Consider the following 26,793-nt stretch of genomic DNA (forward strand, 5'->3'; position numbering starts at 1 on the left):
TCAGTGAGTGCCACACAGAAATCTAGCAAATCTCGCTCGGATGAAGTACTGAACACTACAAACTGCTGCAACAACATTCTACAGCTCGTGAAGCATCTTCTTGTCAGTTAGTAACTCCTTTTGTGCATGGAGAGGTTCACTTCCAGCGTCCTCCAACCTTCCCTTTACCGTGGCCCTTTTTGCTGCATTAAGACAACAGAAGATTTCAAGCAGATAGTTACAAGCAGCATTTCACAACACTGGCCGGCATTTTCACTGTGGTTTCAAAAGGAGAAGTACTTCGGTTTCACTTTCTGCTCCATTTAGTTATGTAAATGTCTCAGACGTGTGCATCCTGTCTGCTAAGAAGCACCGGCACATGCTTCCTGAGCACAGGCTGCAGCCATTAATCAGTGATATGTTTGCATAGTCAAAGCTTTACCATGCGCCGCTTTGCAAGTTGGGGTTTAGGATTTATGGAATGGATTATCATAACAAGCGGATTGACTCACAATTTCTGAGCATGCTGGATTCTGTTCAGAAGGACATTAATCTGGAAAAACAGTGCATAGAATTTATGTCAAAAATGAGCTATTTTTAAAACACAAACTTTCTATATTCTCAGAGGGAGAACTTGCCTCGTATTTCTGCTTTTTCATCTTCTCAGTCAGGTCAAACTTCTCCGATTCTAGTTGGTAGATCCACTGCCACATTTCTTTGGCTTTCTCTCTGAAAAACACAGAGTTCACACAAGTGTCCTTACCCTGCTGACATTTCTAAAACCCTAACCTCAGTTAAAAAAAAACACACTCTTTAAAAATATCCATCTATAATGAGGCTTTCACTGACCTCAGGTTGTCCTCCTTCAGGTTCTCGGTAGCCAGTGGTTTACGCCTCTCTGCCAGAGTTTTCTTCTTGATCTCCCTCGCTGTTTGCTTTTTGCCTCGTCTTTGTTCTTCCTGCAGAAAACACACACGTCCACTGTCAGATCAGAAGACTCACATTACTGCATAAAGTTGACAAACGCCACTGACCTTTGCAAGGAATCCTCCAAAATGAGCCCCCATGTTGGAGAGCACCTTCTTCTTCTTGGCCTCGTCATCTGCCCTTTTCTTTGCTTCTTCTTCCTCTTTCCTTTGTCTCTCCTCCTGAAGAAGTCAGTCAGTTACTACACAGTTTTGAGTGGCTCCAGCATTGTGTGTTGCATTAAGGTACTGGTAGCTGAACGGATAATTTAATGGTCAATTACTGCAATTCGTGTCTGCCTGTCACGCTCTTTTTCAGCCCTCACACGCTGCTGCTCAGCTCGCTCTGCTCGCCGTCTCTCCTAAATTAAAATAGATAAATAAATACGACGTGGCTGCTATAGCCTGATGAGTTCATTTCAGGGGAGATGATATAGACAAAAATTATTTTACAATTCTTTCTTTGAGCCCAATCAGCTCCTCTTCCTCCTTCTTCCTCTGCTCAAAGTGGACGTCAATCAGAGTCTGTAGCTCCAGAAGATCTTTCTCCATCCTTTTTCTGTGGATGTCCTAACAGCAGGGGCAAGTAGATGGACACATTTAGGACTTAACATGGTTGTAATTGTTAGCAGCCTTGAAGAAACTCACGTCAAAGTCAACCCTCTCCCCCTCTGGGATTTTTGGTGGAGCGAGCTGTGTGACTAGCGGCCTAAAAGAAGACATAACAAAAAAACATATTTATATCATATATGTATATTTTCACTTCAATCACCTTATTTATTAGTAAAATCTTACTTGTATCTGGGGCGTTCTTTAATATGATGAGCAGAAGAGAAGAGAAAAATAATAATAATTTGGTTTCGCTGCGATTTAAGTACCAGAAAATCCCACAACAGTCATGACGTGTTGTTTCTAAAGCATATTCCTTATAAGCCACACAACACCAGTCTCACCTTCCTCTCCCTGCTCCTCCTCCTCATCTGCAGAAGGGCACAGTAAAGATAAGAACAAAGATGTAGCTCAGATTCACTGAATGGATGAATTCTTTTCTTACCTTCATGATGCCCTCTGAATAAAATGAATAAAAAGAACTCGTTAGACACTCATAGACTCTGGTTTTGGAAATGTGCAAAGCTGGACAGTAGTCAGTTACCCGTGTTCTTCTGTACAAGACATGATTACACTGAAAAAAGAAAGAAATATACAATTAGGAATGACTGACAATTGTTTTTTTTTCTCATGTTTTTAGTTGTTTGGTTTCTTTGCCATTAAAATCAGATAAAACTGACAATGATTAGTTTTTTGAAGTGTGTTTGAGCTCACACACTTGATGATGTTTCTTTAAGCTGCAAGCGATCATGAGCTCTAAATCCTTTTTAGTAAAACCATTCAAAGGCCACTTCTGGTCTAACCTAATAAGATTCTACCAAACTAAATGTTTCATTAGTTCTGATATTAGTAACTCAGATTATTTTATGATGGCTTGGCATTGTGTATGTCACTGCTTCACATGGTTATGTCTATAAAAATCCCATTAAACAGTCTGTGCAGTGTTACTTGTTTTTTCCTTATGGCACATTTTATGTAAAAGACCAAAGAAAGGCTGGATATAGAAGCAAATTTGGTAAGTTATCGGCTCAGATGGTGGTTTACAGAGTGGGCAGCAAACAGCTCAGCACTAGAGATGTGATACAAAGACACTGAAATTGATTTTAAATTTATTGTGATGTTGAAAAATGTATATATGCACACTGGGGGAGACAGAAAAAGGAGAAATCAACCTGCTGTTATTGCGTTTAACTTTATTTACCAAAAAGATAATGAAGCTTATTCTCACATTTGCTTGACTGAGAGCTGAGTTGTTCATTTTCACAGGTGGAAGAAAACACACTGTTCAATTCAAGCGGGTGCTTTAATTAAACTCTAATTAAAAAGCTCCACTTTCAGTGCAGACAAATGAGTCATGTGGAAGAATAAAATAATAGAAAGGCCATTTGGTGGTAATGAGCTTGGAATAGCAGAGGGATAACGGAGCATCTTGTTACTGAGGATAAGAGAGGGGGACCAGCTGTCCCAACGTTCATGTTTAATTTGATTAACAGAGAAGAATTTTGGACGGAGACATTAAGCAGGTCTCTGCTATTAACACCAGCCTCTATTATTATTTAATCTACCTGCTGCCTCACTTGACTGAAAGGAGAACAAGATAAGCTGTAAACAAGTAACTTTCCTAAATATCTGCAGAGCTGAGGTCAGTGTTAAAAAACAATCATTTCATTGCAGACTAATTACAGTCCACTGCTGATCTTTGAGCGTATTTACCAACGGATCAGGCGCTGAGGCCGCCAGAGGCTCTCAGATCCTCTCAGAGTTAGTTTTCAGCCAAGATCTCAGAGCATGTGGGTCTGAATAAACAGTGTCACAGAGCAAAGGCAGATGAAGGATTCGGAGAGGAATTTATCACATTGCATCACTGTTGGCTAAACTGGCTGAGGGAGTCACACTCATCAGGACAGATGGACAAGGAGTCCAGGAATAAACCAGACAGTTTGATGATCATCATGTCCAAAACTAGGACATACAGCCCATTTATCAGCATTCTCTGACCCACTGCTAGGTCTGGTGTTTATTGTGCAGGATTGTAATGTAAATTAAGAGAATATCACAACATTCCCCCATGAAAATGTATTATTATTATTATTAATTTTCTACCTTGACTGAGTTCATTGAATGCTATTTTTACTTTCTATTCTATTTATTTGAAGATCAAAGATACAGTATTTAAATAACCCCTTGGGTTTTAAGTTATTACAGATTTAGCAACCACATCCAGCACTGTCAGCAGGCATGAACTCCCTTCACATGAGTCACTGTGTTAATAGTTGATCCGTATAACTATCAGAGCAGAGCTTTGTACTGTCCTAAAATGTGTCTTTTAAGACAAGTTACAGTATGACTACAGGGTTAAAGTGTTGCTCTCCATAAACAATGTTAAACACTTCTTAACATGCTGATTGCATTGACTCTTCAAATGTCTGAAGGTACACAATAATGTTAAAAAAAAATATCTGCTAAATAGTGAGATATTTCAAATATTTCAGCACAAGAAGAGAATCGGCTTTGGCTCAGAAAATGAGGAACACAGAAGAACATGGAAGCACATACCTGGGCAGTGGAAGATGTTCACTAATGATGACAAAGACTAACAAGCAGCGGGGCAACTCAGCTTTATATATATATGAGGTCCTTTGGGATGTCACAGAAGTCTGAGAATGTGTGCACGTTTGTGCGCACTTCTATTACTGATTCTATTAGACTGCGCATCCACCATGAGCAGATTCCAGGATGTTAATAAGATGCAGCTGAAAGTTAAGGGAAAAGTCTGAGAAATGTTTGTTCTCACAAAGTTAGATCCACAGCTGCGTGAGTGCATGCCTCGATTTAGAAAAGGAGGACGGGGGGGATTGGATGCGGATCACTGGCGGCTTTTGGGTGCTTGAGATGAACTTAGAGAGGAAGGATAACGAGGGAGGGTTTCTAAATGACCTCACTGCTGAAATAGGAGACAAAGACAGCTGGCCGGAGCTCAGACAAATAACATCTGAGGGTGTCCTGGAGGCTCTGGTACCAGGATGCTAGGAAGAGACTCTTTGGGCCCAACAGTCTGGGGTCGGGATGGTGGCGACTGTTCTCCAAAAGTGTTATGATGGGTTCAAATGTAAATGTAACATCCTCAGAGGAATATTGTGCTGTAACAACATATAACTTTAACAGTTAGTGGTGATGTTGGCTGATCTGTGTTCACTTGTTTTTAATGAATCCTCATCTGCAGGACTTTCTTTTCCCCTAGTGAACCACTGGATCATTCTCTCCTTTGGATGTTTTAAAAATATAAATATCTGAAAAGCAAAGGCTCAAAAGTTGTTTATAAGTTGGGTAAGTGTTTGGTCTGTGTTCATGCAGTAATATTAAAATTGATCACCTAATTAATGAGATTAACGGTGTTCCTGCAGGAAGGACTACATTGATCTCACCGCCATCAGCTGTCACACTGACATCAAGATCCTGCTGGAAATACAAGCAGGTGGTTCAAGAGAAAATTCAGCTCCTGCCAAGTTGTTTGTTTTGTGACACTGGCTCACCCCTTGAGTTATGTGCCCCTTCATACCTTTGAGACTGCACAGAAACAAGAACTGGGCTGAACATTACATATTTGTTTATATTTTTTTGGTTTTGCTGCTGGTTTTGATCTATGTTTGAACTAAATGTCATGCTACATAGGACATTTTCCAAAATGACAAAAATACAATTCAAACATTTTAATTATTTTTTTTTTATTAAGAATGTCTTTAAATTCTCTTTTAACATTGCATCAAAAAGCATTACAATAGCAATTATATAATGTAATCAGACAATATGGTTTGTTCTGAAGTGAGTATAAGCAAATAAAGGCAATGATCCGTGGAAAATAAACAGGAATCTGCGTCACTGGCAACTAATTTAACATCTCATCCACATCTGACCAGCAGCACTTCTGACTGAGTTACTGCAGTGAATTCATAAATAAAGTTTGCATTGTCATGGCACAAGTTTAAAACAAGTGTAAAAACAATAAAAAAATGTGGCAGTGAAGTAACTGAAGTTTACAACAGTGCCGTTTTGTAATTAGTTTTACATGAAGCTTGAAAAATAAACCAAAAGTTCTTCTCTGAACGACTTGATAGCGAATATAAATCCTGTCAAAAAGACTGGATTTAAGAGAAATATAATCGTAGCTACATGTATGTATAACCCAGCTCAGCACAGCATTAAAATCATGTATGTAAAAAGCAGATTTACACAGATTGAGTAAAGACACAAAAGTCACAGACGTCTGTGCTTTTAAAATACCTGCTCTGACTTCTACAGTAACTTTAAATTCAAGTGGCAGAAAATGAAATCACCTCGACAGTCCTGCACATTTTCCCTTCAGTCTAACACCTTACGCGTAAAATGTAACACGCTGACCAACAGCATTATCGAACAAAAGAAATTTAGTGGCACAAAGTGAGGCGTACTTTATAGCATCAAAACATACTGCGCTTGAATTTGAATTGAATTATTCCCTGCAGTAGAGTGACATTAGGACTTTCTATCCTAACAATGATTGGTGCAACACATACTGGCTTTTTAATATAACCAAACATTACATTAATAATTATAATATTCAATGTTCTAGATTATATACCTTTAGATGGTTTGACTTTTAAAACTAAAACAATTCTTTATTTGTCCTTGTGTGGAATATTGTTCCCTCCATATGCTGTCACAGCTAACAAATCCTACACAAAAATATAGAGGCATCACCTTCACTATCATCCATTGTTCCAAGGACCGGTCTCTTAAATGTCATTCACCAGGCAGCACAATTCTCTCAACGCATAAAGAACAAAAAAACAAACAAACAAACAACTTTTCTCTCTTCATGACATAACATACTGTATATGCACAATTTCTCTTCAGCATCCTTTCTTCTGATCAAGTATCTACTTCTCTTTCTTGACCTCGGCTCCGCTCTCCTCCATTTTGTTGGGCTCCTTTTGGCTCAGGCTCAGCAGCTTCAGCAAATCGTGCAGAGCTTTCCTGATCTGATCCCCAAATCTATGGGCATCCTTAAGGAGAGAAACAACATGGAGCGATGCAATGTGTCAGGCAGGAGGAAAAAAAATGGTATTTCGTAAAACGCTGCGCTAAAATCTTGCCTCCAGTTACTGAATATTACTGTATAATATCCGTTTTCAATCTAAACATATACAGTGCCTTGCAAAAGTATTCATGAAGACCAAGGACCTCATCGCACAGGTCAGAGACAAAGCTGTGAATTAGAAAAGATAACCCTGATGGAGCTGAGCAGCTTCTCTGCAGAGATAGGAGTATCTGTCCACAGGATCGCTATAAGCTGCACAGAGCTGGGCTTCGAGGAAAAGTGACAGGAAAAACACAATTTCTTCAAGAAAAAAAGCTGCACTGTTTGAAATTTCTTCCCTAAACCTGTGAAAGAAGGTGTTGTAGTCAGATGAGATCAAACATGAATTTTTAGGCCATCAAGGACACCACCACATCTGAGGAAAATCAAGCACGACAGTGGCGGCATCATGCTGTGGGGGCGTTTTTCATCAGCAGGGACTGGAAAACTGGTCAGAGTTAAAGGAAAGATGGATGGAGCAAAATTCAAAAGAATTTGTGAGAGGAACCTGTTTGAGTCTTCCAGAGATTTGAAACTGGGATTGAGGTTCACCTTCCAGCAGGACATTGACCCTAAACACACGGCTGAAGCAACACTTCATTGATTTAAGATCAAACAGCTAAAGGTCCTGGAATGGTCCAGTCAATACCCAGAGCTAAGTCTAACTGAGAATCTCTGGTTTGATTTAAAGATTGTTAGATACAAGCAGCACCCATCCAACCTGAGAGACAGAAGTGAAGAGACTTGATGCTGTAAACACCACAAAAAGGGTCTCTGCAAAGTATTTTGAAGCCTGAATATATATGCATGCAACATTTTTCCGTTTTATGTTTATTTAAATGATTTAAAGCAAGTTTTATCCCCGTTTAACTTCATTAGTCTAAAGTATTTTTGTTCCCATCAAAAATCCAGGTACGCTCCAACTTGTAAGGCAACGAAATAGAAATACCAAGAGGGACGGATACTTTAACAAGGCACTGTAATACCAGATCAAAGTATAGTACACCATAAGAACTGATAAAGACAAACTGAGTTAATACTCTCTAAGAATTCATTGAGTCACAAACTGAATCTATTATACTGTTTTTTTTTTGGCAGCAAAGAAAAACTTTGATTAAACTCACAGTGTCAGTACACGAGTGTTTACAGGAGATGTGGAAGTTCATGATGTTCTCTGCCAAAAACATGTAAGACAGCCCATAACCATCATCAGCCACCTGAAAAGAGACAGATATTTTGCACTCTCAAGCCGTCTACTGAATTTCGATGAATAAAACATTAAGTGATGTAAATGACACAGCACAGAATGACTTATTTTAACTACGCACTTAAACTATTTACAGATATTCAAATATAAAGTTTCTGTTCTGGTCTTTGTGCTTAAAATACTGACTGGTCCAAAGCCGCCTCCACAGGTGATGTACTCTGAATGGTTAACCATGTCAAACAGCTCCACCTGCTGGACAGGAGTCTGACTTGTGGACAGCCTCCATGGCTCAGCCAGCACCTGAAACACACAGATGCTGTCATCTCTACGAGCTCCTTTAGTTGTGTCTCAGATTTACACACTAAACTAAAAAATGTAATACGAGTAAAAGACAAAGGAAAAAAAGTAAAACCTCTTTCAAGAAGGGAGACTCCACGCCGAGATATTTGGAAACCAAATAGAGGCAAAATATGTGTCTATCAATACCACCTCCAGTCATGGCCATCCGATACAGATATTGATGTTTCTCTGCTGCTGAACGGAACAAACGGCGGCACACCTCTGCTGGCTAGGATCATCCGAGGATAGTATATATTTAAAAAAACAAAAAGACACTGGTTTACAAAGGAAGCAACTGGACGGGGATCGTTTTCAAGACAGACTTAACTGTACAATCATTGTTTTAAATAAATTAGTATCAGGAATCAAAGCAAAAATGTTCAGTCTCCATGTTCTCACCTCTCCACTCTCTATCGCTCGGACAAAGGCACTGCTCTCATTGGTGCAGGACCGAACAGTCTCAGTCCTGCCCTCCCTGAATAAACGAGTCATGGAGGCTTCGTAAGTCAAACAGAACGTCCCCCGATCCTGGGATGCAGAAAAAAAAACAAAAAAATACTTAGATATAGCAGATAAATACTTAGCAGATATTTGTCAACATTTTACATCACTCATGCAGTGTCAATTTCAAATATTTTCATTCTGTAACATGTTCAGTCAGGCTGCAAATTTATGACACACTAAAGATGCAAAAAGAGGAACTTCAGAGTTACATATTTGAATATTTGAATATGTAAGTCTGGGTCAATTGATTTACCTCTGCAGGAATAGCTGTCCTGTTTATCAGTAGTATGACTCATTTTTGTTAAAACAATCTGGATATAAGCTCACCTTTAATAAAGCTGAAGGTAAGTCCTAATAAAGAGGCATATCTTAAGATGTATAAATGTGTACAAGGGTCTATATTGTGTGTTGTTCCTCAGAGAGAGGCTCACCCTGTAGTAGGCCAGCTGAAGAGCCATCTGAATGAAAGCATCGGGACTGACTCGACACTTTTTGATCTTTCCTTTGCCAAACTCTCGAAAGGAGAAAACATGGAAGTCCACATCGTCTGCCAGAGCCTGGGCCACTGCCAGAGACTTGGAGATCTGCTCCTCACACTGAAGAAGAAGGTGTCCAAACCGTTAACAACAACAGGACGACACAGACATATACAAGCATTACACAGCAGTTTCTAAAACAATTTGCTGATAGGGTTGGGCAATGACTTTCAATTTTTCAAACAGCCATCAAAGTATATGAATTTGCAACCATCAACCTGTTAAGTGTCTGTCTGGTTTCCTTCCCTCACCCCCCTAACGTACAGCTAACATTACCACAAGATGGCAGTAATGCACCAACCTGTTTGCCGATTTTGATGAGGCTTTTCAGGATAGAAGTGCTTTTGCAATGCACCACTGGCCAACAAAAACTCTGAAGTGATGCTGCATCTGCCATCATTTTTTTCGTTTGGAAAAGATTACAAAGTGTAAACTACAACCAGACGTGAGCTACACCTTTACTGTCTGAGCACACTCCCACACCTCTACAGTGTTTCATCAGACTGGTGGAACACGAAGGAACATAAATATCCCCGACTAGCAGTGTGTGTACACACAAACTGTGTTCCATCAGACCGCATGCTTTCACTAGCAGGACTTGTTCCAAATAGATCATATTCCCAAAAGTCTGAAAATGGTTATGCTTATATTTTAAACAGAATTATGAAATGGGAAACAGTACTAATTCAGAAAGCGGTTGCCAACATTGGCCCTCATTAAGCAGAATGTGTTAAATTATGGTTCATATAATTTGTTGATAATTTCTGTGTTCAGAGCTGTGTTTTAACGATAATGTAAGAAACAGTTTGTTGTACTGACCACTTTCTGAGCTATAATAATTACCAATATAAGAATAAAGAGTGAAATAAACATGAAGTGTGAAAAGTGTGAAATGGCTGACACTCAGTCTTTTCTATGTGTGTGTGTGTGTGAGAGTGTGTGTGGCAGGGGGAATATTCAAAATGTATTCGTATTACAATAATTGGTGGTGCACAGACAACTGAATCCTTTACCAAAAAAGGATCTTGGTAAAATCTGGACTGTATTTATATATAGATTATAACATTTTGTTGTCACTTTAAGGCTGCCAAGCAACAAGGAGATAAATGTTACTTCCTTTACTCAATCAATTATTTACTCTCAAACAATATGTTGTTCATATATTTTGTTTTGTGCGCAAATAAAATGAATAAAAATTGACCTTTATACTGTTAACTTTTGTAGCTCTATTGACGTTGGCACTGAGCCCTTCAGGTTTCTTCCCTAATATAGACACTTTTTAAACCACTTCAAGTTACATAACTACAAAATTACTAGAAATTAGGAGATGGGCCAGAACAAAAACAAAGTGGCACTGAGAAATAAAATGACACAGCACATATTCTGTTTTAAATTTCAAGATACTAAATAATGATTTAACACACTTACAGCCTGTGATGTTTTAACTTTTAAACTAAAAGGAAACTAGTGTGTATAAATTGATATTTGAATGGTTAACTAACTTCTGGGACAATTTCCCAGTTGAGCTTCTGTGGACGAGGAAGTGATGAATCTACTTCTCCTTTGCAGTGACCCTCTTCAGTGTAACCAAGCTGGAAACTGTCAGTAGCCAGCATGTACTGGAAACACACAACAGTCGCAGTAAACAGAATGGCCTCTTATCAGAGCAAAACAACACTATGTAACCTTTTAATCTGTCTGACATGTTTCTTACCTCCCATACATGTGCCACTACCGGTGCATCGCCCCACGAGTGCTCTGCGTTTATGCCACTCTTTCCGTTCTTGAAGAAAACAACTGAAAAGGACTTGTCAAACCACCTGGAGGAGAGCCAAGATAAATAACTGAACACTGTGGAAATTTACTAATATTTAAGTACTCAACAAAACCAAACTAGTGACTTCACATTCACAAGAGTGATCAGTTTAGTGTACCTGTCGTAACATTTGCCGTGCAACAAAGACTTGGCGTAGCGATCTAAACTAGCAGCTGAATCATTTCCCATCATGCAATGTTCATCATCGTCCAGAGTCACAAAGAAGGCTGCTCTCTCAATGCAGTCCAGTGAGCGTTTGTTGACCCCGCTGCTGAAATACTTTGCCCTTGCTTTGGCCCATGGAATTCTGACATTTGAAAGAAAAATAATGATATTACCATTTATGCTGCCATTGTATTTAAACCATAACCTCTTATCAAACTCACCTCTCTCCTGCAGTCAGGGCTCCAAGTTTGGCCTCTCCTTTGGATGGAGGCGTTGAGTCATCGAGGATCCTTTGAACCTGGAATTCAACCTCTCTTGGTGACAGGAGTCTGCCTGCCTGGTAAACCCTGAGACGAAAGTAGCGACCTTTGTGGTAAACCACTATGTAGTCACTGTCCTGCCAATGTTGCACAGTATCTTTGGACATTTAAGAAAAAAGAAAACAGCAACAAGGTCAGTGGAAATATTTAAAGATGGAAGGTTTTGTCATTTGAATACATTTGCTTGTGCAACTTTGAATTCTGCTGGATGTGCAAGTGCAGATAGCAGCACAGTGAATCAAATGGAGGCAAAAACATCCCAGAATATGAACATTATTTAGTGTGTCTGTTGTACAATTTAGTCAACATTTCAGCATTTCATCTGTCTAACAGTGAGCTTTTTTGTATATTTTATGTACATTTAGGCACTATTTTAATTTTAAAAATGTTTAAGTTTGAATCTGGATATTAGTAAACAACATGTTTGAAATGTAAACTGAACTGGGAATATTTTAAATTTTACTCATCCCAAAAAAAAAAAAAATCCTAGTAGCCTGTGTCAACTTGTTCTCCAAACTGTGTGTGAGAACAGGAACTTTCCCTTTTCACCCTCCTCCATAGAACAAGAAAATGTAAATTACACTGTAAGATTCCTGAAATACTGTCACAAAATCCATAACAAAACTCCCCAAGGCCAATTCAGAAACAGCTCCCCAAATGAAAAGAATGCAGATTATGTGGAGAAAAACAGGTGAAGTGTTGCTCTGAGTATTGGGCACTAATTAGTAAAACTACAAAGACGTTTGATTAAAGCTGACAGCTTTAATTTCTATGAATTTAGAAAGAACTGCTCAAACAAAAATGTTAGTTTTGATCATTCAACACATTTTTGTTTCCAAAATGTTACACACAAGGAAGCAATTTGCATTTCTTTTCACCGTTCTTTTAATATGAAATGACTCATGAGGGTTAAGTTTATCAACATGATGGACAGAGAAAAGTAACTGTGGAAGGAACTGATGTGAAGTACACTTTTCATCAGATTGCCTTGGCATTTAGAAGTGGGACGCTTATGTAAGAAGATAAAAACTACCTGTTAGTGCTCCTGGGATTCGACAAGTGTCAAACATCCGTTCAAACTGATAGGAACAGCAAGGAACTGCAGACCTTAATAACCACTGAGAAGGATGCAAGGAGATGGGCCAGAACAAAAACAAAGTGAAGGAAAGGAAGTGAGGAAATAAAGGAATGTTGAAATTAAGTAATAGTTTTGGTATGAGTAGAAAAGGGACCAGAGAAGAGGAGATAAAAAGGTGAAACAAGAAAATGTGGGGGCAGAAAGAAAATCAGCATTAGTTAAAGGCAGAACATTTTTAGAACCCTGGACAGACCTGAGATGAGACCAGCAGCCATAAGGAGACAGATGAGCTGTACAGCAGACACACACACTCGAACCACACACACAATCCTTCATACTATATTCTGTTACGCGCTTTAACCCTGGAGGTTCGGGACATCTTCACTGAAACTCCTCGTGGAGCCAAAAACCGGAGCACGTTTTATTTGTTTTTCCCCAGGATCCTGAATCATACATCAACACTTTGTATTTCTACATGTGTGTACAATTTACCAGTCTCCTCTCCAGGAATGCGTGTGGTGTTGAATATCCTCTCACACTGAGCTGCACACAGAGGAATGACAGTGCCTGGGATGCGACTCTGGGAAATGGAGAGGAGAAGACGAAGGCGATGGTGCAGAAAGAAGAAAAGTGGAGGGCAGTACAGGAAATGTAGATTTTTTTTTTTTAAAGAATCAAAATGAAGGAGGAAGGAGACATTTAAGCGAGCAAAGGATAGAGTACAAAAGAAAGATGAGACATGAGCACGGTATGAGAATCCAAGGGAAAGGTTTTGACATAAAAATGAAAGCCTAAATGACTGGAAGCCCCAAAACTATCTGCAATAAACACAATCAAGGTTGGAGAGGTGGATGTTACAAAATCAAAACACATTCACACACACCAATATCCTCATACATCCATGAAACCCTGCTGTTTAGACTAAGAAATATTCCAATAAGAGACAAGGCATCTGTTGTCACAGCACAGTGACATGAATAATGAACGTCATTATCTATATAAAGCGGCTGATGTTGTAAGGTGGCTGAACTTACAGGTTTAATTTCCTCTTTGTTGAGTTTCCGGCGGTAGAGGAAGAAAGAATGGATGCAGTTGCCGGCTCTGGCTGCCTGGATGGGTGTTGGAGTCACATACAAGAAGTCCTGGGGAGAAAACAAACAGATAAGAGTGATGGAGAGGGTTCATATAAGCTAAATGATCCACAAGTACATCTGAAATTAAAAGGCCTAATAGAGGTTTTATTAGTGCTCTTATACAACCATAAATGCTTGTGTAACACACTAAAACATTAAAATCCGATTAAAATACAGATCAAAAATAGTATATAAACAAAACTGTGAAGCAAGTCCAACAAGATGCTAAAATAAATAGCTAAAATGAAAAGATTTCTTCTTGGAAATGTGTTCCTTTACTTCTCAATAGCTGCAGTTACTATCAAAGCAGAGATCCAGTTGTCAAAAACAATTTTAAATCAGTACTGGACTAGCATAACAAAATAATTCAAAACAGAGCTTTTTTTTCTTACCATTCCATAATAGTTACTGTTGACCATGATAGGGCTTCGCCCACGTAAGTAGACATATTCCTCCCACCAGTCACTAACCTGAATCACAGAAAATCCTTTGTGAGAAAGCAGCCAACTGTGGGTCACACTGATCTAATATTCAGACTGGATAAATTATTAAAGTTACAAAACCTTGCAAAGCTCTGCATTGTTAATGGAATTTCTTATTTTCTTGGTGTTGGGCATTTAGGTTTCCTCACTTCGCCAGAGCTCTGTCGTCAATCACTTACGTAGTTTGAGGCCCAAAGAGCTTTGAGTTTGAGGTACCACTGCAGACGGTTTCCCAGGCTGCCCTCGAACTCTGCGGCCAGCTTCGTCATTCGCTCGTACTCCGCATCATTCATCAGCGGACGCACTGATTCCAAATACTGCACAAAACACATAATGAAACAAAGCAAAAAAATAATAATTTAGCATTTTACTGAAAGCATAAACAAAAGCTGACAGCCCCAGCACATCTATAGCAAAATATATATTTATCAATCACCTTGCCACCTTAGTTATTTGTTCAGTAATAAGTGTTACATCATTTCCTGTGCATCATGTAACATCTCACCCGCTTGACTGTGTCCTTTATGGTGGGTACAGGGAGGTTTGGCAGTGAACCCTGGTAGCTGTAGAGCAGAGGCTTTCTGCCAGAAAAGATCCGCACCAGCGCCTAACATAGACCCACAAACACAGACTGACTCAAACTGAGGCACAAGAGACATCTATGAGAGCTGTAGTTTTTGATTTTACGAGTTGGATTTAGTAAAAGGTAACGCTTACACTGTACAAAGTGACTGAGGCAGGAGACAGCAAAGTGTGTGTTTACTCAAAGTACGAGACAAAGCACTCACCACCCAGATCTTGGTGGTGGTGGACATCTTGCCGTGCTGCTCAAACATCCAGCGGTGGTAGGAGAGGAGCTGCTTGAGACACAGGCGCATGGTGAAGATGAGCATAAGCCACAGCATTGTGCTGAAGAGCACAGCTGACACCACTGCTTGGCACTGCGTACTCATCTGGCTAGAAACGAAGCAGAGAAACAGTGAATACACTGACAAAATAACAAGAGAATTGTAGTTTTACAACAACAATATCAAAATACATTTTATATATATAGAAAAATAGATACAAACAAATGTAAATATCACAAATGTTTACTAAGAAATATTCTTGCAAATTGGCTTATTCATGTGTCAAAAATAAAGCCGGACATAAGAAATAATCTGTATACTTTATTCACTTTTGTTTTTATTAGTGTGTACAAGTGATCGTGACAGCTGAAACATTTGACTTTGAATCCTGTGTTTATATCTTCAGAGAATATTTAGAGGGTAAATCTCAGAAGACTTCCTGCCAAGACAGGTTAATGTTTGCACCAAAACAGTACAGAGTTTTGGTGTCATTTTGTGGTTTTCTGTTGCTGCTGTTTACGTCCCAGTTTGACAACCCCTCTTCGTATATATCATGTTATGTTTTACTTTAACAAAGACCTTTACACAACCTCCCTTCACTCTGACCCAGATATATTTGTCAAATCACACATCCATCCACAAGCTTCCCAACCAGTACTTGTCACTCAGGACTTGAAGGGTCATTCAAAGTACAAAAATATTGGAGTAGAATAAAAAATATTAGGTTTAAATTCATTAAAAGGCTTTAAAACTTTGATAAGTTTACAAAACCATCAAATTTAATATTGTTTGATCCTTAAATATGTAAATTTACAATCAAAATTAGAATTTAAAACATGTCTTTAAGTAAACAATGGATATCATCCAGAAAAGTAAAATAGTTTTGCACTGATTTTCAATTGATCTCGATTTTTTTATTTATCATAATAGTCTACTATCATAATAAAATGCCTTGAAACTGCTCTATATGTGACACAAAAGGCAATCTATTGTTTTTAACAGTGAGTCAAAAAGTTAATTTCAAATATGTTTAAATATCCTTCACATAGTATCCTGATCTTTCTGCGTCACAATGTATGGTCAAGGGACGGGAACAAGATTGTGTCTGTCCAATTCTCATGCAAATCAAAAGATTTATCTGTACCTGTTAATCCTGGGTCATTACCTGACAGGCAAGTGCTCCTGTATCTTAGCTATGAGGCCCATGGAGGGATCGGAGCGAGTGTACATAGTGGCCAGGATTGCTATGACCACGAAAAGCCAGGAGGAAGGACTGGCAGGGTATACGCCTGAGATCACACTGTTCTGTTAATGTGAGAAAAAAAATTAGACATTTAAATGTCACTCTATTTTAGATTAGTACATTAGCATACGCGTTCATACATTATTTATGAGCAGACATAGAATAAATGTCATGCTCACTGTATATCCTTAACTACAAATACACAATGAATAACAAGTAATTTGACCGTTTAAGGCTGCAGCTTGCACATATCTAACATGGTATGAACAACTTTTGTGTCATTTATCATTTTACAAAAATTATCGTAAAACAAAAGTTTAATATATGCTCATAAAATAAACACAGTTACCAATAAACTAAAACTTAGATGCCCCTAGCAAAATTAATTTAGATGAAAAAATAAACAGTGTGATATGTTTCTCAATTTTGGACTTACAAATAAGAATAATGTAATTTTCCAGAGTTAGTTTCAAAGGAACGTTCCAATAAATCCTTATTTTGAGCACTCATTGCTTTTGCTGAACAGTTTGTAGCTTATAAACCAGAAGACATGCAAACTGAGAAAAATGTGCAGAAAACAAAGACAAACTTTATCACAGTGATGCTTTCAGATTACTAAAAATAACTTTTCACTCATATTTATAGAAGAGCTGATATACAAATACAAGGTAAAGCAGTAATATCAAAGGGAGTAGATTCGAATTAAAAGGAAAAGCTTTCAGCAGGGAATATTTGGGATAGATTTGCCACATAGACAAAACAAGATAAAAAAAACTGAGCCCAGATACCTTGACCCTGATGACACGCTTCTTCCAGGAGCGCACACCAGAGAGGTAGATCTCAGAAAGAGCCTGGTGAGACAGCCGCAGATCGATGCCCTCTGGAGTGACGGTGAACTGGAAGGCCACTGCCTGGTGGGCTTCTGCCATGATTACTGTGAAACCAAGAGAAGACCTGATGTGAGCGAGGAGAAGAAAACGAGAAAGAAAATCCTCCAGCACTGTACCTGCATTAAAGCCACACTTGGACAAATACCAGAACTACTTACCTTAAATGAAAATCACGCACAAATATTTCACATTCTTGCAGAATGGTTACTAACCTTTGACGACAGCTGATTCAGAAAACAAACCCGATTAACAAAGCCTTAAGTGCGATGTTTTGGTACCAGCCGGCAGATTACAAACAAGGATGCATGGATGAGATGAGTCTAAACAACCACATTCTTTATCATGTTTTGTCCCACGTAATAACAGGCCGCTGGAAACCAGGCACAAGCTGTACAAAAACTATGTAAACAGTGTGAATACTGATCACATTTCTCACGTGTGACTTCACTGCAGTGGCTGAAGGTAATCAGAGCCCTGATTGTGGCCGCAACAAACGGATGACAAAACAAACTCAACATAAACCAGATCCATCCGATACAGAAGAACCTTCAAGAAAGACTCAAATAGACACTAGTTTAGCGAGGAAAACACTGACTAATTGATGAAGTGATGACGCATCGTGTGTAAGGCAAACCCTGCCTCTCTTCACAAAAGAAAATAGATTTTTCTTTTCAAAACAAATAGGTTATGGATAATAGCCTGAGGTTTAGTGTCAGACACCCTGATACTAAACTGCATCCATGTGGAGGATGGCTGCTCTTATTTTTAATTAAAAAAAAGAAAAGCCAAACATGCATATGCAATCTCCTCACTGCCACAGGTCCCACTCAAACTCTTAGTGTTAAATCTGGCAGATCCAGACATGCTTGCACAGCTGACTTTAGCAGGTTACTTCATCTTCTTGGCAGTGTTGACCAATAACTCCTACCTAATAGATACAGGAAAAACAGGCTCTGAATGTGCCCCCCCCAGTTGCCACCACCACCACCACCACCACCACCACCACTCAATGACTGTAAAGTTGGACAGAACGAGACAGGCAATTAAAGGAAACAAACATGCAAACATGTCATTAGAGAGGAAGTTACACAAGTTTTCCAAACTTTCAGATATTCGATCCAGGACATTTATTCTACTTGAGGATGCAGAAAATCACACTTTTACAACCAAAAGACTTTTTGATTTGCAAACGACAACAGATTAATTCACAACCACTCAACCTTGGACAGGAAGTGAGGGTTGGGCTTGGGTAAACTGGGACAAAGGCAAACACCTCTGAGCCATTTAGATCACAACAGTGTGCAAGCAAAACACAAAATAAAGACTACTGCTTGACGTGTCCAACGTGACACATACATTTCAGGTCAGACAAGTGTTCAAAATGTTTAAAAATGTAGACAGTGAATCATTTTGGTATCAGTGAGTGGTAGAAAAACAGACTTTTTATTAGGAGTTTGAATGATTCATCAAACCTTACATCTGTATTTGGCTATGAAAACTTTATATAACAAAAAGAAGTGTCTGGATGATAAACAAGTGGCTTTGTGCTCATATAAAAGACCAAGACTTTAGACGAAAGTGTAAAGATTTTCAGAATCTTTGTAGAATATGCACAGCCACAGATGAATTGTAAGCAAAAGTGGTTGACTGACTCTGAGCTTAAGTCTAAACATTTCTAGTGCCGAAGGGATGAGAAACAGGTGGAAAAATACAGCTTTAAACACAGCCCTCTAAAAACAAAATACCATTCTATAGATGCACAAATTCATTAAATACCTTCCTTTTAGTTGGGGCTGTGAGTAAAATTAATCACAGATTAGCTTGGGCTTTAGTTTAAGGGGTTCCTGTAATATAGTTTTTTTAAAGCCTTATTGGAGATGTGTGTGTGTGTGTGAGTGTTATCTATCAGTGAAGGAATGCAAGGTTATACAAAGGAGCTCTTGTAGCTCATATCATTGTAATCTGCACTCAAACCTAACGGATAACATTCTGCAAACAAAACTATATTATATTTAAATATGTAAACTTGTGCACTGAATGTGTTTCGTGAGTAGGAAGCTGGTCTATCCAGAAATGTTGTTCAATTGTTCGATTTTTCCCCCAGCAGTTAACTTATAATAGCTAATGTGTAAACTCTATGACAGCCTTAGACATGTGTTGTTTTACTGGCTATATAATCTACAGTGTAGGACGACGGTTCGGCGTGAACAGCAAGTGTTCATTCAGATAACGCATACAATCTTTAAGCCAATCTGAAGTTGCGAGCTGACAGTAATTTAAAAAACGAAGACAGCATAATAAACATCTTCCTAACTGAGACGTGAAGCTCACATTAGCCTTCCAAATGAACAATAATTTCGGTCGACCTTATGAAATTATAGTTAGGATTAAAGGTTAAAGCAAGACGACGTTTGAAGTAACTACATTTATGCTAGCTGATGCTAGTGATGACTAGCCGAGCGCCCAGCCCATTATGTAAACGGCTGCTGCTAACGCTCAGGCAAAGATGCGACTGTTTGTTTCCCTACCGCGACGCTCTCACGCCTACCTTTTGGTTTTTGAAATGCAAAAAAATATCCAAGTTTCAGGGAGGCAGGAACCGACTATTAACTTCTGACGTCGCTGCGAGCGCCCGCCGGTTTACCGCTGTCGATCCGTCTTCCTCCTCGCGCGACTCTTCCACAACAGATGCTCGCGCGGATGAGTCGACGACGCCTTCACGGACCGCCGGAAATCCCTCGAACCGGCGAAAGCTGTGGCGTCTGTTCGGAGGCGAGCAAATGGGTGGATTATTGTGTATTGTTAATAAAAATTCAGCGTTTAAACGTCTTGCTGTCGTTTGATTATAACATTTATTACCAACAAATGTTGTGGTTTAAAGCTTTAAATGCCACAAGACTGAAAAAGACAGTGGCCCTGAGTATTAACTTGTTACAACTTAATATATATTTGTAGGTATATATTAAAACATGTATTAAAGTCAGTCTAATGTTGTGTATTTTCATGCCTCCTCAAATGATATTCCTTTTGTACATGTGATCATTTTACTGTGAAGTAGTTCCATCTGCAGGAGCACAAGATAAGTTCAAGTGTTCAACAAAAATTAAGGCCTGCCAAAGAAAATAAAAAGTAATCTTATCTAATTTAAAAAAACACACAGAGAAAACATAAAAAGCATTTTTATGATCAATTTTCTGTGCTTCTTTACTTCTAAACATGTTTGAGAATAAAGTCAACAGGGTGAATTAACATTAATGGTATATTAAGCATTAACATTTAAAATATTTACAAATAAACAATGAAACTAGTCCAAACTTAAGCTTCTTAAGAACTGATCTTAAGTAAAAGAAAACATTCACTTAAAATGAGTTTCTAGTTCAGAAATTAAACAAACACACATATGAATTTAGGGTTTATTATTGTCACCATAACAATAATGTGAATCTCTCTTTATTTTGACCATCACTTCAATCATATTTGTTCTTTTGTCACAGGCAATAGTTATAATAGTGCACTTTTTATATTTAAATTATGATACAGACATTTCATTTTTTTAACACCTTATTCTACTGACCCTTATGGATGGAGAATAGTTTACAATCTTAGCCAGAGTTGGGCCAATGAAGGTGGAGGTGGTGTGACAGAGGAGTGTGTACGGACAGTGAGGCAAACAACTTTGTACATATCTTCCTGTGGTGATGCGTACACAACAGAGGTGAAGAGGCAGACACATGGTTCAAAATGGCGAAGCACGAAAGCAAAACGTGAAGCGAGTCAGCAACCACTCGGTGTGCATGAAAGAAACTAAGTGCTTGTTAGAGTTTGGCTTTGATAGTTCGTTTGATATTATTGGGTTGAGAAAAATGATGAGGGGTGGCTCAAAATGTATCAGCTGCAAAGTTCACACACAGATTCCAGTAACCAGAGATAAGTAGAAGATACAGACGAAAGTCAATAATGACAGAAGATGCAGAAGCAACTTGTCCAACTGCCATCAAAAGTGGAAAACAACTGCTTAATTTTCTTTTAAAATGCAAAATTAATCACAAGAACTGTAGGATTTGTAAGACTGTAGGTATTTGTAAGCTAAAATTCTTAGTATTTTTTTAAAGAAATACATGGTCTACAGTAGCTTTAATTACAATAAATAAACTAATAAATACATAAATAACATGGTGAAAAAATACAGAACATAAATAAATAAATAAAGACTAAAAAGACCTGTAGCACTGTGCGTCTTTCTGAGAACATCCTGCGCTCTTGTTGCATATTGCGCCGTATGGAAGACTGGTGAAGAACACTGAACAGTCTGACAGAGGACAGGAGTAATGTCCGGGAACATCCGAGCTGCTACGTCAGCATTTGCACGATGGTGCGACACTCAGCGATGCAGTGATGGACTACTTGGCTCGTTGGTGAACTCTGAAAATGATTTAGCCTTATAAGTTCAGCGTCAGGAAAATGTCCAGTGATGAGATTCCTTTTTTTTTAATTTTTTTTTTTTTTTTATTCTTTTTTTTCCCTCCCTCCCTTTACAAGTCAATATGTGAACACTATGGCAACAGGAGACGAGCTCAGCAAAGAGAGGTGGTTTCTGTTTGATCCAAAGGTCAGGAACGCTCTTCTCACTTCGCCTGGACACAAACAGCTCCGATGAGGTTCATGGAAATATTCACGCAGAGTGTTTTCTTTTTTTTTCTTCTTTTATACAGTAATCTTCATAGTTCTGTTCAAACCAAGACATTTCTTCAGAGCAATGAGAATCCAATGCAAAAAAAAAAAATCTCCAGCTGCATCGTTTCATATTGTCTCTGAGTCGGAAATAAAATTTAAAAAAAGAATCAAAGCAACTTGAGCTTAATGTCTGCCAACAAGCAACGCTCCGACAACACGCGGTTGTTTCAGTTGCCGTCTTCACTGATATCGCTGTGCTACTGACATCTTCAGAAAGAAATCGATTAACACACACAAAAAATAAAATAAAATAAAAGTAAAAAATACATTTTTCACATTCACCTACTTAGCTTACTTGTTGGCTTTTTTTTTTTTTTCTTTTTAACCTTAGGAGAAGCCGCCGCTGGAATTTTAGGATGCAGTTTCTTTTGTTCAACTTCCTGCCGCTCGCTCAGATGGTAGCAGGTCGCTAACTGTTAGCACCCGTCTGCTGAGACGCAGTTCTCCTTCTTTCGTTACGGACTAGCATCTGTATGCCGCTTAGGAGTATAATGAGCGCCGTGAATAATTTAGAGTAATCTTAAGGACCATCACAAGACTGCTACTTGTTTTTGGTGTCAGGTACTGTAATACAATGTTATGACGGACTAGCCTATCTGGTCTTGTCAGCATCCTTTAGCGGGCTGGTTTGCTAACTGGCATGCACATCAGCGCTTGAAAAAATTCCTACTTTGATCTTGAAGCTGTGTTGTTGACAGATGGTTACCAAACTGCTCATTCACATATATATTTTTTTTTCCTTAATTAAAGGGTGGTTCCTTAATGTTTCTTTCTCGTTTAAGGGTAGGAATCCATGTGATCCTATAGATCGTGATGATGTCAAGTTGGCAAAAGAAAAAAAAAAAGCGAGATGGAGGGAAAAGGGCTCAATCTTTGCTATGGTCAAGCACTTTCAATAATTTAGTCAAGGAAGAATAAGAGTATCTCATGCCTTGCAGGGATACTTAGAGATGAAATCACGCTGTCTCTTTTCTGGTGTCGCTCAAGCATCCTGCAGCGTGTTCTCGTTTTCTATCCTAAGGTTGGGACTGGGTTCCGTTAGAGGATAGCAGGCGGGTTCTCTCCTTTGCCGAGCCTCTGCGCTGCAGGACTCCTCCGCTGCCTCCTATGCCTCCGCCATCTGCTCGGTCGCCCCACTCGCACCTGTCGCCCCCACCCTCAGAGCGCCTCGAGTTTTGGCGGGTGGGGGTCCCGTGGGGCCGGCTGTTCTTCTCATCTGGGAAGGGATCAAAAGAGGAGAACAGGACAGTCACTCTTAATGTATACATGCAAAGGTCTTCACAGGTCAGAGCCACAGGGAGGATTTTAAACAGTGGCAGCCTGTAGCTCTTGAATCTTTTAATAGGATTTTCTTTCTTTTTTAAATGACAATTTCTTGCCACTTTGAGAATTGGGAGTCTAAGTTGTTTACAAGCAGTAGCAACTAATAAAGCTTAGATAAGTGTGTGTAAGCAGTCTCACCACACAGGACTTGCACCAGTGGCTGATCATGGGAGCTGAGAAGCTGAGCTTGGATCGTTTCCACGACTCGTCTGAACCTGCGACTTGGGCCTGAGGATGCACCAAGGCACACGCACGTAAGATAGTGTTGATATTGTTAAGTAGGGTAATTTAATGCCATTATGGCATCTGAATATCAGCATACATCTGGCAAAACCTATGGAATCACAATTTTTGAAGGATAAAACAAACTTTGAAAAAGGTTACCTAAAAAAAACACAAGTAAATTAAAGCCCAAGCATTCCTTGAAGGAATGCATATCGCCTGCCTTTCATGCCAGATTTTAGACTTATCTTATGTTGAGAAATGATGGAGTTGAAGCCATCTAAGTCAAACCTTGAAAACAACATTATGTGCAATCTCATATGATACTGCGAGTTGTCATGCTCAGAGTATCTGTTACGAATGATTCCTATCAACACATAAAATTTTAGCTCAACATCTGTAAAACTGACTAAATTATATATATTTTTGTGTTTTCTCAAGTCAGTCGGCTGTGGCCGCCATTTTGAATAGGTCCCAAAAGTTCATCAGTTGTAGATGTACGTCCAATGAAGTGTCAATAAAATCAGTCCAGTGGTTCATGAGATATTTTGCTAACAGAGAAGACACGTGCATACTCACACACATGCACACACATGCAAAAACCTTATTGTCTGCCTCCACCTTTTGGCGGAAGGGGATAAATAGTCATTATTATTAGCATTTTTTAATGTTTAGATTTCGCACTTGGCTGATCAGCTGACAAGAGAGCTGTGATTTGAACCAGCAGAAAGCTTCACAAAACTCCTTCAGTAATTCAACACTGGGTGTTGGCTGTTACCATTCAGCTATGGCTAAAGACTGGGGCAAAGACAAAGAAAACAGAAAAGTTGTAAAGAGGAAACACACATTTAGAACAAGAAAGACACCAAAGCATGAGGGAATATATATATATATATATAAAAGCAATTTTTGTGGACAAGCTGATTTTTTTTCTTTTTCAAGAAAGTACCCAGTTTTAAACAAAGCAACAGGTTAACTATTCACTGCAGGCAAAAGGTCATCCTCAAAAATTTGTGCAGACATTTTATCAAGAAGAAGTGGCAGAAGCCTTTGTGGCTGGGAGTGAATGAGAGGTAAAAAAAAGTAATTTGATCGTCAGTCCAGCAGGTGTTCTTGGGTAAGAGACTATAAACTCCTAACTGCTCTCGACATGCTTGTTGGTGTAAGAATGAGGCTAAACCACAACTCCTCTTCCAATCGAAGTGTGCTGCACTCGCCTGATATGAGGGTGAACGTCACGCTGTAGATTCCTGTCTCCCTCCTGCCCTCCCTCTCCGTCCTCTCCCTGTCCCGTTCCCTCTCGCCCTCGGAGAAGGCGATGTCCACCTGGAACTTGACGGGCTTCTGGAAGACGGAGGGACCGCCGGAGGACTTGTACTCGGCCCGAAAGCTGGTCTGTGAGAGGACGCTGTGGCTGAGAGACGGGATCTGTGTGGTGGGGAGACAGAGAAGAAGCAGAGAGACCGACAGACTTACGAGGCGGGAGAGGTACGGGGGGGGCCCAACGATAGCATAGGGAGACAAAGGGTGAGGGTGAGGACAGGAGAGAGAAAGAGTGAGCCGTTGGTGAAAGCAAAGTGAGCCATCTACGTGCCACAAGTGAGCAAAATTAAAAAGAAAGGAATACACAAAGAGAAAACTGAAATAATGAAAGTTATGAGGTGCACAGTATGAGAGTGCATGTGGATTCCCCAAGAGCTTCGGAAAAAACAAAAAACTGACAGCCAGCAGCGTGTGAGACAGACCACATCAGATACTCACTGACAGGAAAGCGTGGACGATGTCGGCTTTGACAGAACTCAGAGGTTTGTCTCGGATCACCACAAAGATCTGCTCCTCTTTCTCCAAGCCAATGAAATTCCCGAACCACGACTTCTTAGCCAGCCTTTCATAAGCCAGACAAAAAAAAAACACAACAGTCAGCAAAAAAGGCGAGCATGCAGAGGTATATTCTTAAAATAAAATGGCTCCAGGACTGAGACTTACTCAGGACTGGATTCTGGTGTTAGACTGGACATGTCCTCTGATGTAGGGACTGGGAGAGACAAATTATTATTAAAATTAAAGACCTAGCATTCCTTTAAAAAAAATGCATCATCTTATGTTGAGAAATAAGGTTTTAGACATTTGTCTCAAGCCTTGAAAATAACATTATGCACAATCTCATTCGATGTCACACTCAAAGTGTGTTCTGTGAATGACCACATCAAATTTCAGCTCAACAGCTGAAAATCTAACAGAAATACAGCCATCTTTGAGTTGATTGCTGTGGCAACCATCTTAAATTGGGTTGACTTCAAAAGTAAATCAGTTGTAGATGTACATTCAACAATTATTGCCCGAAAGTTTCATTAAAATCAGTTCTGTAGTTCATGAAATATTTTGCTAACAAACACACACACAGAGTCATGGAATAAAACATTATTGCTCTGCCTTCTCCTTTCAGCAGAGGGTGATAATTAAAGCTTCTCTGGAGTATTTACTCTACAGCTGGAAGCCAAGGGAAAATATAACTAAGAATGTGTTGAAATGGAACATGAATTATTTACTAGAATGAAAACCTGCTCAGGCTGTTTCATCTTTATGGTTTAAACACATTAAAAAAGGCGACAGCAAACCTAAAAACCCACCTTGTAGTTTACGTCGATGAAATCGAGGAGAGCCCAGCAGGTTATTCTTGAAGGAGTTGAGCCGAGTCCTCCAGTGAGCGGGGCTGCCCGCCGCCATGCTGCTCCCCCCTCCCGGGCTTGAGGGCGGGGTCAGCGACAGCGAGCCCACCCCTCCCCCTCCCTCCGCCCGCGAAGAGGACGAGGACGAGGAAGAGGAGGGCGGGGTGGAGGAGGGGTGGTGGGGGTGGTGGACGGGGGTACCCAAGGGTGTGGGCAGCGGAGAGCCCTGGGGGGTGACCTGTGGCACAGAGTGGGCAGAGTTTGGGTAGAAGCTCTTAGTCACTGACTTGAGGACAGAAGACGAAGGGAAGAAGAAGCGAGGGATGGGTGACAGGAGCGGGGAGGGGGAGGGCGAAGGGGAGGATGGGTTGTGCAGAGGCAGGGACTTGATGGGCTGCAGATGGTGTCGCTCGGTGGGTCCTTTGGTGGGCAAGGTCTGGGTCTTTGGGTTGGGGGGCGCTTTGGCCTTGTCTTGAGCGCGTGCTGAACGAGGAGTGGTGGCGCTTCCCTGTTTGGACTCCTTTGTGAGGGGGGAAGCTGTGGCACAGGTGACGTCTGACTGGCTGAAAGTGAAAACGGGGCTCTGGTAGGACTAGGGGGGTGGGTTTTGAGGGG

The 26,793-nt window shown here is 39.8% G+C and overlaps 3 protein-coding genes across 9 annotated transcripts in view; all 3 read right to left on the reverse strand.

The window, feature by feature from the left end:
* Window positions 1-40: 40 nt before the first annotated feature.
* LOC108237063 (troponin T, slow skeletal muscle) lies at window positions 41-4,377 on the reverse strand. The gene is made up of 13 exons (XM_017418247.3): window positions 4,110-4,377; window positions 2,098-2,127; window positions 1,999-2,012; window positions 1,898-1,924; window positions 1,740-1,755; window positions 1,593-1,653; window positions 1,398-1,514; window positions 1,229-1,306; window positions 1,014-1,127; window positions 829-938; window positions 618-708; window positions 492-532; window positions 41-182 (listed from the first exon to the last, which is right to left on the reverse strand). Exons 2-13 carry the CDS (start codon window positions 2,118-2,120, stop codon window positions 137-139), a joined length of 738 nt encoding a protein of 245 aa, XP_017273736.1. The 5' UTR covers window positions 2,121-2,127; window positions 4,110-4,377; the 3' UTR covers window positions 41-136.
* An 884-nt stretch (window positions 4,378-5,261) lies between these two features.
* Window positions 5,262-19,938, reverse strand: LOC108237235 (carnitine O-palmitoyltransferase 1, liver isoform-like). Of its 2 annotated transcripts, none has more exons than XM_025006439.2 (19): window positions 19,779-19,938; window positions 17,129-17,274; window positions 16,263-16,402; window positions 15,038-15,206; window positions 14,755-14,856; window positions 14,429-14,566; window positions 14,160-14,237; window positions 13,669-13,776; window positions 12,590-12,674; window positions 11,458-11,653; window positions 11,190-11,378; window positions 10,970-11,075; window positions 10,758-10,874; window positions 9,151-9,315; window positions 8,615-8,743; window positions 8,289-8,444; window positions 8,063-8,176; window positions 7,794-7,886; window positions 5,262-6,595 (listed from the first exon to the last, which is right to left on the reverse strand). In XM_025006439.2, exons 2-19 carry the CDS (start codon window positions 17,267-17,269, stop codon window positions 6,470-6,472), a joined length of 2,352 nt encoding a protein of 783 aa, XP_024862207.1. In that variant the 5' UTR covers window positions 17,270-17,274; window positions 19,779-19,938; the 3' UTR covers window positions 5,262-6,469. The 2 variants fall into 2 exon arrangements, with proteins under 2 accessions (XP_024862207.1, XP_017274025.1); XM_017418536.3 differs by lacking the exon at window positions 12,590-12,674 and adding an exon at window positions 13,127-13,214 and having other exon boundaries at window positions 19,779-19,937.
* A 691-nt stretch (window positions 19,939-20,629) lies between these two features.
* Window positions 20,630-26,793, reverse strand: part of brsk1a (BR serine/threonine kinase 1a) — a 14,729-nt gene continuing 8,565 nt past the window's right edge. For 2 of the 6 annotated variants that reach the window (XM_017418538.2, XM_037981057.1), the window contains 6 exons: window positions 26,140-26,770; window positions 25,496-25,544; window positions 25,271-25,394; window positions 24,727-24,937; window positions 23,426-23,515; window positions 20,630-23,192 (listed from right to left, as the gene is read on the reverse strand). In XM_017418538.2, the coding sequence (XP_017274027.1) occupies window positions 22,981-23,192; window positions 23,426-23,515; window positions 24,727-24,937; window positions 25,271-25,394; window positions 25,496-25,544; window positions 26,140-26,770 (1,317 nt within the window). In that variant the 3' untranslated portion in view covers window positions 20,630-22,980. Of the gene's footprint in view, window positions 23,193-23,425; window positions 23,516-24,726; window positions 24,981-25,270; window positions 25,395-25,495; window positions 25,545-26,139; window positions 26,771-26,793 lie in introns of all 6 variants that reach the window. The other 4 variants (XM_017418539.2, XM_017418542.2, XM_017418541.3 and 1 more) reach the window with 4 other exon arrangements.

The sequence above is a fragment of the Kryptolebias marmoratus genome, linkage group LG17, assembly GCF_001649575.2.
Source record: "Kryptolebias marmoratus isolate JLee-2015 linkage group LG17, ASM164957v2, whole genome shotgun sequence".
In the NCBI taxonomy this organism is placed as follows: Eukaryota; Metazoa; Chordata; class Actinopteri; order Cyprinodontiformes; family Rivulidae; genus Kryptolebias; species Kryptolebias marmoratus.

Coding starts and splice junctions, on each gene's coding strand:
- LOC108237063 (XM_017418247.3), bottom strand. CDS start 2,120: ATGTCTTGTACAGAAGAACACGG. Junction 709..828: donor CTGAAGGAGGACAACCTGAG/GTCAGTGAAAGC, acceptor TGTGTTTTTCAG/AGAGAAAGCCAAAGAAATGT. Junction 183..491: donor ATCCAGCATGCTCAGAAATT/GTGAGTCAATCC, acceptor GTCTTAATGCAG/CAAAAAGGGCCACGGTAAAG.
- LOC108237235 (XM_017418536.3), bottom strand. CDS start 17,269: ATGGCAGAAGCCCACCAGGCAGTGGCCTTCCAGTTCACCGTCACTCCA. Junction 13,215..13,668: donor ACAAAGAGGAAATTAAACCT/GTAAGTTCAGCC, acceptor TCCATTTCCCAG/AGTCGCATCCCAGGCACTGT. Junction 6,596..7,793: donor AACACTCGTGTACTGACACT/GTGAGTTTAATC, acceptor TCTCTCCTTAAG/GATGCCCATAGATTTGGGGA.